Consider the following 13,440-nt stretch of genomic DNA (forward strand, 5'->3'; position numbering starts at 1 on the left):
GATTTTAACCTCATGAACGTAGCTCAAAACAGCTCCTTTGGTCAAAGTAGGATTTCATAAATTGCCAAGAAATTCATCTAAATACCCTAGTATAGGGAGAATACAGGGAGGACCGGCATCCTACAGCTACTGTAATTATGAGTGAGAGCTCAGCTTAAGAGCCTGAATTTTGATCCCAAGGTTGAGAGGGAAAAAGAATGAGAGCAAGACTTGAAGAAAAGGATGCAAAGGAAACACTGCAGGTGGAGAGGGGGTGTAAAGCTGGAGGAAAAGGCTGAATGCAGACAGGGAGATCAAGAAAAACCAGGGCAGAAAATGACACCACAGGCCAGTAGTCATTGCGGGTGAGCAGCCAGGAAAAGAAGAGTAAATTGGCCAGAAAATGACTGGGAAAGAGGCTTCATAGATGAAAACACCCACTAAGGGAGTAGCAAGGCAAAGGCAAAGGCTCCAGAAAAAGGGCAAAAACATGAGGTACGAAAGCTATGGACGTGTTGAATGTTTTATAGTTTTTGTTGTTCAAACCCACTTGGTTACTTTTGACGTCCCTTGATCCTTGGCCCCATTTTAGTTATTCTGTTTTAGTTCTTCAAACATATTCTACATATATATTGTGCATCTGCTAATTCCACTAAGTCTGACTCGTTTCTGATTCTCATCACAGCGGCTGTTTCCTATGTTCACTTGTGAACACGTGACTCCTAGCGCTCTCTCTGGGAGAAGGAATAATTGAGGCCTGGTGTTAAGATGTGCTCATCCATGCAGAACTGGTGCTGGCCTGTCTGGCACTCATGGCCACTACCAGCTGGAGTTTGCTTGGAATTCTCAGCTTGCTTTTCTCCAAACCACATAGGTAGTGTGGATTGGTTCACCCTTGCTTGTGGATGAGATTCTCGAAGACCCTCCCCTGCACACCTGAGCCAGCAGTGTGGGGCCGGATTCCTCTTTCTCTGAGGTGGGGATTTTGTCCAGTCCACCCTTTTGCTGAGGGGGCCACTTTTGGGTTCCGGGTTTTCTTTCTGGGTCTTGATCAAAGTTCCTAACCTGGGCTTCCCTGGTGGCGCAGTGGTTGAGAGTCTGCCTGCTGATGCAGGGGACACGGGTTCGTGCCCCGGTCCGGGAAGATCCCACATACCGCAGAGCGGCCGGGCCCGTGAGCCATGGCCGCTGAGCCTGCGTCTCCGGAGCCTGTGCTCCGCAACGGGAGAGGCCACAACAGAGAGGCCACACCAGAGAGAGGCCCGCGTACCGCAAAAACAAAAAACAAAAAACAAACAAAAAAAAGTTCCTAACCTCGTGAAGACTCAGAGCCCAGAAATCTTTAGGCTACAAGGGACTGACAAATGTCCTTGGTGCAACCGGCAGCTCTGTCACTGTTAATCCTCTGGATGTGTGCTTTGTGTGGGGTCTGCCTCAGAAACCCCCTCACTTTCTTGCTAGCTCAGCTATCTACTTAGTGATTAAAAACAAATTCTATCCAGGTTTGTACTGAAAGGGTTCTGTCTGGCCTGCTGTTTTTTTCAGTAGAAGAAGTGTCCCCCAAGAAGTAAATGTTTTTCCCCTCCCCCAATTGTTTATATCATGTGTTTTTAAAAAAGGAGGTTCAGTGATTGAAGTGCATGTTGGGGATGATTTTGATAAAGTTCTTCAATCACAGAAAAGGAAGCTATCGCCTGGAAATGACTTGCCTCAACAGAGCTGAGACTTGGATGCCCCCAACATCTCCTTTCCTAAGAGAAACCAAAGCTTAAGGCAAAAGCCAGATTTCTCTGAACGATCTAAAGAAACAGATTATACTAAAAATTGTACATTCATAGAAGAGCAAAGATGCACAGCTAAAGGTGATTAAGCTACGAAAATCTGCCTTCTAGAACAAAGCACTGAAGAAACAGTGTGAAAAGTGTCAGTCCAAAGTCACAACTGCTGTTCGAGAGCTTACATTCAAATACAGAAATTTTCAAGGCAAGCTCCCCTCCCCCAAAAAAAAAAAACCCCACAAACACTAGCTTTAAATTATCATTATATACAAAAAGTTTATTTTAGAAATCAGATGTCTTTAAAAAATAACATAGAAGTTATAAGTTCTTAACTGCATATTACTCACCATCTGAATGTCAGGGTGTTATGTGGTAAAATTAAGTGGTACAATTAATGATGTGATGAAACCAAGTCCATGTAATATACCTGGCATTTACACCAGTTTCAAACATTAATGTGATTTTTAAAAGAAAAAAAATTTAAAAAGAAATCTATTTTGGAAACACACAAAAGCATCTTGATCTTGTAAATCGAAGTCCTGAAACTACAGATCTATTGCTGAGACTATTCCAAAAGCTGGAAAAAGTAGGCAGTATCATTTAAATTCATGAACAGTTAAAAAGGTCCAATGGAACTTGTATCAGGAGTGCAGTGTGGTCATCCCAGTGCATGTGCCAGAGAGAATAAGCAGAAAAGTTGAACTTCTGCTTTACAGTTTCATAGGCTGAAAGATGGAAAACGTGGGTAGTTTTGGTTGGTAATTTTGGGGTAGAACTGGTTATCCTTGTTTCTATCCAATAGGTTTCTTCTGGTCGTACAAGAAAAGCACCCACAGATGGCCAAGCTCAAATACCGCAGAATGAGAGCACAAAATAAATTTAAATTCACTACGGACCAAAAAATATAGCTCTTTGGAAATCTTAACTAAAACCTGTGACTTACCATGTTAAGAATGCTGAAAATGGTTTTATAGACCAAAGAGTTAAAATGATCCTTAAGGATGATGTCTAAAGCAGAATTTTTATACAATAAACTTCAGAACACTATAAAATCCCTGTAACATAAAACAATTACTTTAACATATTTAATATCTTTATCAAATGATCCCAGACTGTATTTCTAGGTACTCCTACCCAGACCATGAGGTATTTGTATTGGGAGATAATGATAAACCAAAGTTTCTCTCTGTAAGGGGAGCTCAGGGCTCTCTGACCTAGCTAGAGTTGAATCCAGAGAACCACTGTCACTGCCTAAAAGGTTTCAAGAACCAGAAAACCTGTATTAGTTCATTAATTGCAAAAAATCTTCTGAGAATGCAGCTGCTGGGTCTATCCACGATGAGTAGTTACGGCTCATGCTGAAGAGAACTGAAAAGTAAGATTTAAAATTACATAAGAACAAAGTCAATTGATAGTAATCATTCCTGAAGATGAGCAACACCTGAGAGCAATAGCGGGATCACCTAGTTTTGATTACACTGGACGTATTTTCAATGTTTCCTATCAAATGGTAATAATCTCATCAGAAACACATTTACTGAAGACGAGCATTCTAGGCTGTGAAAGGATAATGTGGGGCGTGTGATGGGAGACAGACCTCCTATAAATCTTCAGGAAAAGCTGGCCATTAGTTTCACTGCAGTGAAAAATGTGTTAACAGTAACGTCGCAGATCTGAACTTTATTATCAGAGTGATGTCACTTTAGGATAGAATTGATACTATCGATGTTCTAAAATTGTTTTAACGTGGCATAAAACTCTTGATTCTCAGAGCCATATGCCCCCGTATCTGCCAAAATGTATTCTGAAAGGAAAGGTACAAAGGGGATGTAAAACAGGCATGAGAGCTGACAAAATATCCAAATGAACGTTCCTCACGACAGATCCACTTGGGATCTAGAAAGCACTTGAACACTCCATCCATCTTCAAATGATCAAGGGAAATAGCAAGTCCTGTATTTACAAAAGTGATGAAAATCACACTGTAATCATCAGTGACTGCAGAGCAGCCGCACAGATCTGTGTTTCCAACATTTTCCACCATGATTCTCCATCAAGGTAAAAAAAGATTCTTTCATACAAATCCCAGAAGGACGCAGAGGTGGCAGCACAACTGCCAAAGATGGTACAATGACTTACTACTGAAGCTGATGGCGGGACACAAGGGGAAGGAGGGGCGGAGTCCTCGAGGAAAGAACCCTATTTAACGCCGGCGGCTCTAGTCCGTGGTTGACCTCCGGTACCAAAAGCGCGCCCTGAAGTCGTCGCTGCAGGTCATGAAGCCGGGGTTGGTGGGCGAGTGCACGATACAGCGCACGATGTTGTTGTGGCCCAGCGAAAGCAGGTTCCGGCGCTCGGCCGTCCTCGAGTCCCAGCAGCAGAGGCTGATGGTCCTCTCGTCAGGCAGCAGCACGTAGTCCTCCGTGTGGTTGAAAACGGCCTGCGTCCGGTGCACCTGCCTTCCGCTCAAGCCAGCACCTGCGCAGAGACCGAGAGGTTAAGGCCTGGGCACCAGGGCTAGCTTTCCAGTTCACATCTTAGAGCCCAGACTGTTCTACTTTTGTTATTAGCTCTGTTGACGTAAAAACTGCATTTTACAATTGTTGAAGTAATACACGTTTATTGTGCAATTTTGGTAACTCTAAAAAATGTATGAAAAAGAAAATCACCTTTGGGTCCACCACCTAATGCGACTCTATTAATGTTCTGATGGATTTTTAGGCATAAAAACACCTTAAAAAAATACAAAAGTGGTGCCACATTATCTAACTTCATGTTGGATACGTTGTGTTTTTACTGGCTGCAAAGTATCCCATTGTTTGGAAGCACCATTAGGTAATGATTCTTTTCCTGCTAGGCAGTTAGTTTGTATCCAACTGTAATATTGTGACAAACATTCTTTGTATAGAACACGTTATTTCTTCAGGACTAAATTCCTAGGACTAGAATCACTGGGATGGATGAACGCCACTCTCCAAGAGGAAACTCTATGCTTTTTGTTTTTCACCATGAATTAAAAAAAGCATATTTTATGTTTCAAGTATTATATGAACTATTAAAAAAAATCTGCCTGATAATTTTAAACAGTCAACATTTTGATGAATATCTTTTCCAAATATCTATGTGCGTTGTATACTCATTTGTAATTTACATAAATCAGGGCATACGGCATACAGTTTTTATGGAACAGTTTGTGGTGGAGACCTACAAAGAGGGAATATAGCTTAACGGATAAAAATACACACTTTTGGGCTGCATCTGGACTCAGTACTTATTAGCGATGTGACTTTGAACAAATAACATCCCTGGGACTTAACTGTCTCCTCTGCTCTGCAGGGATAATTACAGCACCTGCCCACAAGATGTTGCAGGGATTAAAATGAGGTGTAATGCCCATTCAGCTTTGCAGTATAAGTGTTCAACAAACATTACTATGAGTATTTATTTTTAAAGGCTGCATGCCGTGAAAGGCTATGTAACAATTTACTCAATGCTTCTTCTGGACATTTATATTCTATCTAACTTTCCACTACTCCAGATAATGCTGGGATGAATACCTTTTTATGTGTGCACGTGCATGCCTCCCAAGAATCTTTTTAGGTTAAATTTCTAACAGTGGATATAGCAAGTCAAAAATATATATACTTGTAATTTTGATAATATGACACCAAGCTGCCCTTCAGAAGTATTTTACCAATCATACTCCTAACAATATGTGATTTCCTGAAACGTTTATCAATACTATATAATACCAATCTTTTAAATTCCTGAAATCTGATGAGCAAAAAGATACTTCCATATTCATTTCTTAGGTTTATAGTGAAGTTGGTCATCTTTTCTTGGGTTTACTGAGCAGCGTATGACCTATGTTTATTACCTATGCTATATATTTTTTTCCCTAGCCAGCATTTAATTTTGTTTATAGTGTTTTAAATTAACTTTTTTTTTTTGGCGGTACGCGGGCCTCTCACTGTTGTGGCCTCTCCCGTTGCAGAGCACAGGCTCCGGACGCGCAGGGTCAGCGGCCATGGCTCACGGGCCCAGCCGCTCCGCGGCATGTGGGATCTTCCCAGACCGGGGCACGAACCCGTGTCCCCTGCATCGGCAGGCGGACTCTCAACCACTGCGCCACCAGGGAAGCCCTAAATTAACTTTTAACATCAAAATTCCTAATGTTTACTTGATAGCTTTTCCTTTTCCTTCATTATTTCAAGAGCCCTCTGAATTCTAACTAAAGATTAAAACTGGAAAAGCAGATCCAAAAGTGCTGACATGAAGGGGTCTTAAACTGTGAATTAGAAAAAGAGGGAATTTGCGTATAAATTCATTATAATCTCATTTTAAAATTAAATCCCAATTCTCCAGAAAAACAAACCCATCAGCCACATATAACCATAAAACATCCCAAACATTCGTAAAACAAAAATGACTCTTCCCAAGACTTGCTAGCTATACCATCTACACCAGAAGCCAGAGAGATGGCAGGAAGCAAACTCTGGTTACAATGAGATAAATCTACGGTAGGTTATGCTGCACCCTAGTGGTTCAGATGTCACCAACTCTTCAATTTTCTTCACTTATTAACATCCCAGCAGTCCCTTACAACAGTGTTGTTTTCTTGTGAGTTTTAAAGTTGTGGTCATGGCAATTTCAGTGTATGACACAAACATCTCACAACAGAGGAAACTAGCTGAAGTTTTCTACCAAACAGCCTTTGCTGCTACAAGGAACAGAAAAATGAAACACAATATTTTAATACTTACTATCAAATAATTAGACAAACGCTGACTACAAGTGATAGGATAAATTTAAACAGATCTCATAAAAAGAGCTCACAGGCACAACTGTTACAATTAGAGACCAACATAAAGTAGACAATCAGACTAACAATTTCGTGTTTCTGTCTGAAGGGCCCACTTTATATCTAGGTTTGGAACACTTGGGGTCTCTTTTGGGGGCTCCTTCTCCTCTCTCAGGCATGAGCCAAGATCTTTCCTCTCACTTACTGAGTCTCTTCTCTGGACTGCTTTCATGTTTTTGCGGGAAGTGGGCAGGCCATGGGTCTACAAACAGACCACCTAATTCTCAAGTGTTACTTGCATGGAATCAGATCTAATTTTAGCTGTTAACATTTGAGAAGGGCAAAGAAACTGTGGTTCTATTTCCAGCTCTGCCTCTTGTTTGATCCACATAGATTTATTGTGTGGATCTAGTTCGAGGATCTAAAAGAAGAGTTCTGGAAACTAAAATGCCTCAGAAATGTGAAGTAATATCAACTTCTCACATACCTGTGTATCTCACCAGGGTTCGTCCTGTTGATATTTCCCAAAGTTTAGCTACAGAGTCTTTTCCACTTGACAGAATGTATTTTGAATTTTTGGAAAAAATGGCAGAACAAACTTCAGCACCGTCGTGTGCTTTCTCAAAAGTGGTGATGCATCGATTTGAAACACCATCCCACAGTTTGATGCAGCCGTCCTTGCTGCCAGTCACATACATATTGGCACTAGGATTGTAATTAACGGAACATATGGCATCAGTGTGTTGATCTTGAGGATTGCAAGAGACAAAGCACTGAAATGTGTTGATATCGTAAAGCCGAAGAGTAGGATGCTGAGTTCCAACAAGTATAAAGTCTCCAGAAGGATGAAAAGAGATGGAGCGTAACATTTCAGCCTCCTGTTGGGAAAGAGACCAAGTGGTGAACAATTAAACCCACAGGAAATGGGGAAAATATTTGGCTGATGCAAAGAATCCATAAAACAGTGACTAGATATTACACAGGTAAGAGAAGAACAAAGAACTTTCTGGAATACATAAAAGGACCATCTGAACAAAGATTTCCGAAACTATCTACTGGTGAGATTATGCCGAAGATCACAGGTGAGCTTCATCATTTGCACATAAACAATGGGTGAACTCAGAAGGGAATACTATCAATCTATGACACATTCACATACGATTAATGAATAAAAATAAACTACAAGAAGAGTTTCTTTAATTTGTCCCAGGGCTCCAAATATTGAAGTGGAAGCCACTACTAAAACATTAGCATTTCTGAACCGCATATTCAAAACAGAGCACCAAATGTCGCTTTTCCAGCAAACACCTGAGAATTTCAACTGAATAATTTTTTAATTCCCCTAAGTTAGAGAAGTTTGTTGTGTTTTGTCTTTAAACAGGAAACTGCAAGCTTTAAAACGTGACGTGCGTTCTGAACTGTATCTGTGACCAGCAGCCATCCTCACTGGCCAGAGGTGGGCGCGTGACAGCATGAGAGCCGTGCCATTTGCAGTGGGCGCTGCGTCCTTGCTGCCATCCTCTCTATTTACAGGATGACCACTGAGACGACTTTTAACAAGAGAAGAGCCACACAACAGCTCATTGTATTTAGGGAAAAAAATGCATACAGCTCCTTTCCAAACATTCCTAACCTGAATGTATTTGAAGGCTCTTTTTGCAGATGGTTTGGAATAATCAAATAATTTAAGAGTATAGTCCCTTGAACCAGAGGCAAGGATCTGTTCTGTTGGGTGGAAAGCGAGACACGTGACTTCATCCACGTGGTCGTAAAGAGTTCGAATCACTGGGTGGTTTTCCATGTTCTGCTGTGCAGTCTCATTCATCATGACCTAGGCCAGCAAGAAGAGAAGAGAATCTTGAAGTGTAAAATCTATCTGGCTCACAGTATACATTCTACAGCTATGCTAAGTTAAAACTGGTTTAAACTATGCTCTCATTCTCCCAAGAATGAACAACAAAAGGCAAATGGTAAGTATATTACCAGGATTTTTACCTCTATTGGCATGGCACTTTTGGCCAACATTCTTTCTGTGTCAAGTATTTTTATGGAAGCGTCAGCAGATCCAGTAGCTATTAACTGCCCATCTCTACTATAGGTAGCTACACGACATGGTCCTTTATGGGATGTGACATAGCATGTTTCATACTCTGAAGCCTCTGGGGACATAGTCTGGACATCTGCATCAAACTCCAGGTCAATTCCTGTGCCAGGGGCAACTGTATCTGACCGACCAATTGCATACTGAACTGCAGTATCATCGTTTTCCATTCCTGAAAGGAATAAAAATTAAGGGCATGAAAAAACGTTATTTTAAAAAGACAGGACAAAGTTCTGGATCCAAACTGGGAAAGGTGTTTGCTGATGTCAACTTACTCTTTCTTGGAGCTGCATGGTACTTAATATTGTACAAAGTTATGTATTGTGACCTGGGTGCACAAACAGTGACAACGCTGTAAGGCAATAGGTGTTGTGGCAGGTTAGGTTCCAACAGGTAAAGTCACCTCCACAGATACTTGCCTCCAAAAGTTTCTACTTTAACCACAACTACAGAAACTGAAAAACAGCAGTTCTGTAATTAAATTGTCCATTTTTCCCGATTTCGAATTTTAATATTTTTAGTGTTGAGATCTGTTAGTAGCAGCTCTGAAGCTCATTAAGTCAGATATATTGTTAGTAATAACATTAGTGAAACATCTTTGAAAGAACGTTGAGGTTTAAACAAACTGAAGTTTAACGAGAAAATCCTTTTTTTTTTTTGTTTTGTTTTTTGTTTTTGCGGTACGCAGGCCTCCCACTGCTGTGGCCTCTCCCGTTGCGGAGCACAGGCTCCGGGCGCACAGGCTTAGCGGCCATGGCTCACGGGCCCAGCCGCTCCGCGGCATGTGGGATCTTCCCGGACCGGGGCACGAACCCGCGTCCCCTGCATCGGCAGGCAGACTCTCAACCACTGCGCCACCAGGGAAGCCCAGAAAATCCATTTTAAATTGAAAAATAACTTGACATATCATATAAACAATTTTTATTAGTATAGAAAAAATCAGAAATGCAGATAAACAAAAAACAAACATAACCTTGTATTATATCACCCAGAGATAATTACTGTTAACATGGCGGTATGAATTCTTCTGGACCTTTCTCCACGCACACAGTTGTTTCATTTCTTAAAACACAAATAAAATCACGATATGTAACGTGGTGTGACATACTCGGTCATTTACCCATATGGAATAAACACCTGGCCAGCGTAATAAACGTTCACCCACATCATGTTGTTGGATCCAACTTTATGAATATGAGAACATGTACAACCAATTCCATATTGTTGGGCATTTCAGTGGAATTCATTTTATTTCCTCAGGCCAATTCGAACAGTTTACACTGCCAAGTCAAAGAGTATAAATATGTTTGGCAATTCTGTATTTTACTGAGTGCTTTCTATGACACAAGCAAGCACCTGGACACACTGTTGAACAAGACAAGGTTCAATATCTTTATTAAACTTGCAGTCTGGGACTTCCCCAGGGGTCCAGTCATAAAGAATCCACCTTCCAATGCAGGGGATGAGGGTTCTATCCTTGGTTGGAGAACTAAGATCCCACATGCTGCAGGGCAACTAAGCCCGGGCACCAGAACTACTGAGCTCGTAAGCCGCAACGAGACAGCCCACGTGCTGCAAACTACAGAGCCCTCACGCCACAACTAGAGAGAGAAAACCCGCATGCCACAACTAGAGAGAAGCCTGCACATCACAACAAAGAGCCTGCGTGCCACAACTAAGACCTGACGCAGCCAAAAAAATAAAACCCAAACCAAAACAACTCGCAGTCTTCTGGCAGGTGGTATGGATTGTGTGGGAAACTCAAAACAATACAGAAAATTTCAGACAGTGATTCTGTTACGAAGGAAATGGGATTGTTGTTTTAGAGCACTTGCGGAAGTACGGGGAAGATGTTCGGGTTATTTTAGAAGAAATGAGGAGGACTCTGAGATGACATCTGAGCTGAGACTTGAAGTCAATAATACAGCGGCAGAAAGCTCCAGATAATTCACATAAAGACCCTGAGGCCAGAACCTGCTCAAAACCTTCACAATCTGGACTTTGCTTTCTCCTTCATTATCCAGCACTGTGCTTGACACATACTAGGCACTAAAACTAAAGGGCAGCAATCTTGACAAACATCTGAAAGCTTGTCATGGGCTCACTGAATGTGCGTTCACAAGTCACCTAGTTTGATGAGGTGCAGGAGCTGCTCCGAGGGGGCACACACAGACTGAGGCTTGATTTCATTGATGAGGCCATTAGCAATGCTGATGTAGCCATCATAGAGCAGCTGGCTAATGATCAGCTTGTAGAGCTGCTGGCGATCCTTCAAGCCCACTTTGGTTCTGTACATCTTGGAGGAGAGGAAGGTAATTTCCCTGCCAGCTGCAAGAGAGAAAACAGGTGATGATGAGGGGCAGAGACACTAGCAAACCACAGAAGCAACACAGGAATCTGGTCAGCCTTTCCAGGGCTTAAATCCCAGCTCTATCAGCATTATCTTTGGTCAGCAACTATGTTTCTCTGAGATCAGGGTCCTCAGCTGTTAAATAAGTCAGTGAAGGCTAAACAAGATGATACATGTAGAGCACTGAGCACAGCAGCACACAGAAATGGTTCAAATCACGTTAGCCAATATTTACAGTAGAACCTCTCTCTTCATGAACATTTTTTCTCTGCTAAATTACCCACCTGCAATTTTTATTCTTTACTGCTATCCCAGAATCTTCCACTTCTTCTGTTAATGAAACCCCGGCTAATGTTTGCAATAGGTACAACAGCTGCTACTGTTGGATGTCTAGACACTACTGTTTCCACCAGCTAAGCTGTTATGTTTACTAATGTCAGTTATGGTCATTCTTAAAACATGTTTCAAGGCAACCGAGCTTGTTACATTACATAATTTAATTACAGAATACTTTGGAAAGCATTGCTGAATAAAATATTGGCAAATAGGATATGGCCAAAATAACTATAAAAAATGAAAAAATTGGAAGGACTGCGCGTTTAGATTGATTTACAAGTGTTTAAGTTCTCTCTCAGGCTCAGAAAGCAAAAGAGAAAATTACAGATGGTTTCCAGTTTATGCAAAAAAAAAAAAAGAACTCCAATTGGTTGACATGATTAGATAATCTGATTATAAAAATCAATGTCTGTACACGTGTAGATCTGTACAGGTATCGGAAAGCTGCAGGAGCTGGGGAACAGCGATAAAGAATAAAAGTCACAGGCAGACAGGTAGCTGTGGCACAGAAGAAAATTGGAAGGCAGAGCACAGGAGAGAGAGAAGAATATAAGAAAGAAGGGCGGGGAGTGGGCAGTTAACACCACTTCACAGGGGCGATTCTGAAAGCGGGAGGTGCTGTAGGAAAGGGGCGGGAACAGTGTTTTTAACTACCCAAGGCCCTCTGGAGAATTACTGAGGCTAGATGATAAGAATAGCCAACGTGTTTACCATGTTTCATCTCAATCCTGAACAACATCCTATAAAGGAGGTCCAGTAATCTTGTTTACAGGTGAGGAGGGGAAATAACTTGCCCAAGGTCTCAGAATTAGTGCCTGGAGGAACCAGCATTAGAACGCAGGCGGTTTGACTCCAGAGATGGTGTTGTTCTAATTGCTGCGTGTACTGCTCCTTAAAAACTTAATGATAAACTAGCTAAAATTCATTAGACATTCCACATATAACACACACGGTGTAAGCAGCTAATATGCATTACGTCATTCAATCTTCAGCTTATCCCATTTTAGAGGTGGGCAACCGAAGGCACAGGAAGGTTAACTCACCCAGGATCCAACAGCCTGTAAATGGCGGAGCCTGGATCCTAACCCAGAGCCTGAGCTCTTACTGTGCTCTACTGATGGGTATTAAGCAAATATATATAAAGCCATGCTTGTGTAGACAACACTAGAACACAACAGAGATGATGAAACCGGCTCAAAGAGGTTAGGAAATACTGCAAGTAAAACGTGGCTGCGTAACTCGTCCAAGGTTAAAGTGGCCACCAGGATTACCCACCCCAGAGCCCAGAGCTTAACCACTATCCCATCCTTCACTCGTGCCAGGCGCATCATAGGACTACCAAGAGATTAAAATAGGAAAAGAGAGGACGAGCCCTGCTTCTCAACTCCCATAGAACGTCCATTCGCTGGGCTAGAAAGTGCCTAATTACCGCCCCCAATTTGCAGGTGAAGGGTCTGCGGCCGGAAGACAGGAAGTAACCAATCCAGGACTGGTTGTACCCGTAGTTGGAAGGAAGACCAGGGAGAGAACACAAACGCCCCCTCACCGTACGCTCCGCTATGACCCCGAGCTAGAGGCTAGCGAAGAATGGACGGTGAAAGAGAGGCCTTTGAGGAAGAGGAGCGACAGTGCGGGCCCAGCCTGGCAACTCAGGGCGCATGCCACCCCGCTCACTACTGACTCTTCCCGCCTCGCCCGCGTCTTTCCTGTGGTGCCCCAAAGGCGCTAGCCGACCGCACCCGCCATTCCACGCACCCCGGACTCCCCCATACCGGATCGTCCTGCTCTCTCGGTCTCCCGCGCTCTCTCCTAGAAAAATGGAGACGCAAATCCTGCCCAATCGATCGCTCCGGGCGCACCTTCACTGCGCACGCACAAAGGGCATCGCGCCGAACGCTGCGCTATCGATTGACCCCACTCGCTCCAGCCCTTCTCGCCATCTTACGGGCGCGTTCTAGAGATTCGTTGACCTCCTCCGACTTTGTCTCCGGCGCGGCAACCCTGACGCCAAGGGACTGCTGCCTCACGGACAAATGTCAGACCCGGAGAGCACCGCGGGCGCTAGAACGGCCGCAGATGTGGCGGGCCTTTGCCT

At 42.8% G+C, this 13,440-nt stretch overlaps 1 protein-coding gene across 1 annotated transcript; it reads right to left on the minus strand.

Annotated features, from left to right (window-relative positions):
• Positions 1 to 2,013: 2,013 nt before the first annotated feature.
• On the minus strand, positions 2,014 to 13,440 carry CSTF1 (cleavage stimulation factor subunit 1). Its single transcript, XM_029220759.1, has 6 exons — positions 13,118 to 13,440; positions 10,787 to 10,987; positions 8,554 to 8,831; positions 8,192 to 8,389; positions 7,046 to 7,436; positions 2,014 to 4,235 (listed from the first exon to the last, which is right to left on the minus strand). Exons 2-6 carry the CDS (start codon positions 10,953 to 10,955, stop codon positions 3,976 to 3,978), a joined length of 1,296 nt encoding a protein of 431 aa, XP_029076592.1. The 5' UTR covers positions 10,956 to 10,987; positions 13,118 to 13,440; the 3' UTR covers positions 2,014 to 3,975.

Source organism: Monodon monoceros, unplaced genomic scaffold, assembly GCF_005190385.1.
Source record: "Monodon monoceros isolate NGI ecotype Baffin Bay Population unplaced genomic scaffold, NGI_Narwhal_1 Super_Scaffold_13, whole genome shotgun sequence".
In the NCBI taxonomy this organism is placed as follows: Eukaryota; Metazoa; Chordata; class Mammalia; order Artiodactyla; family Monodontidae; genus Monodon; species Monodon monoceros.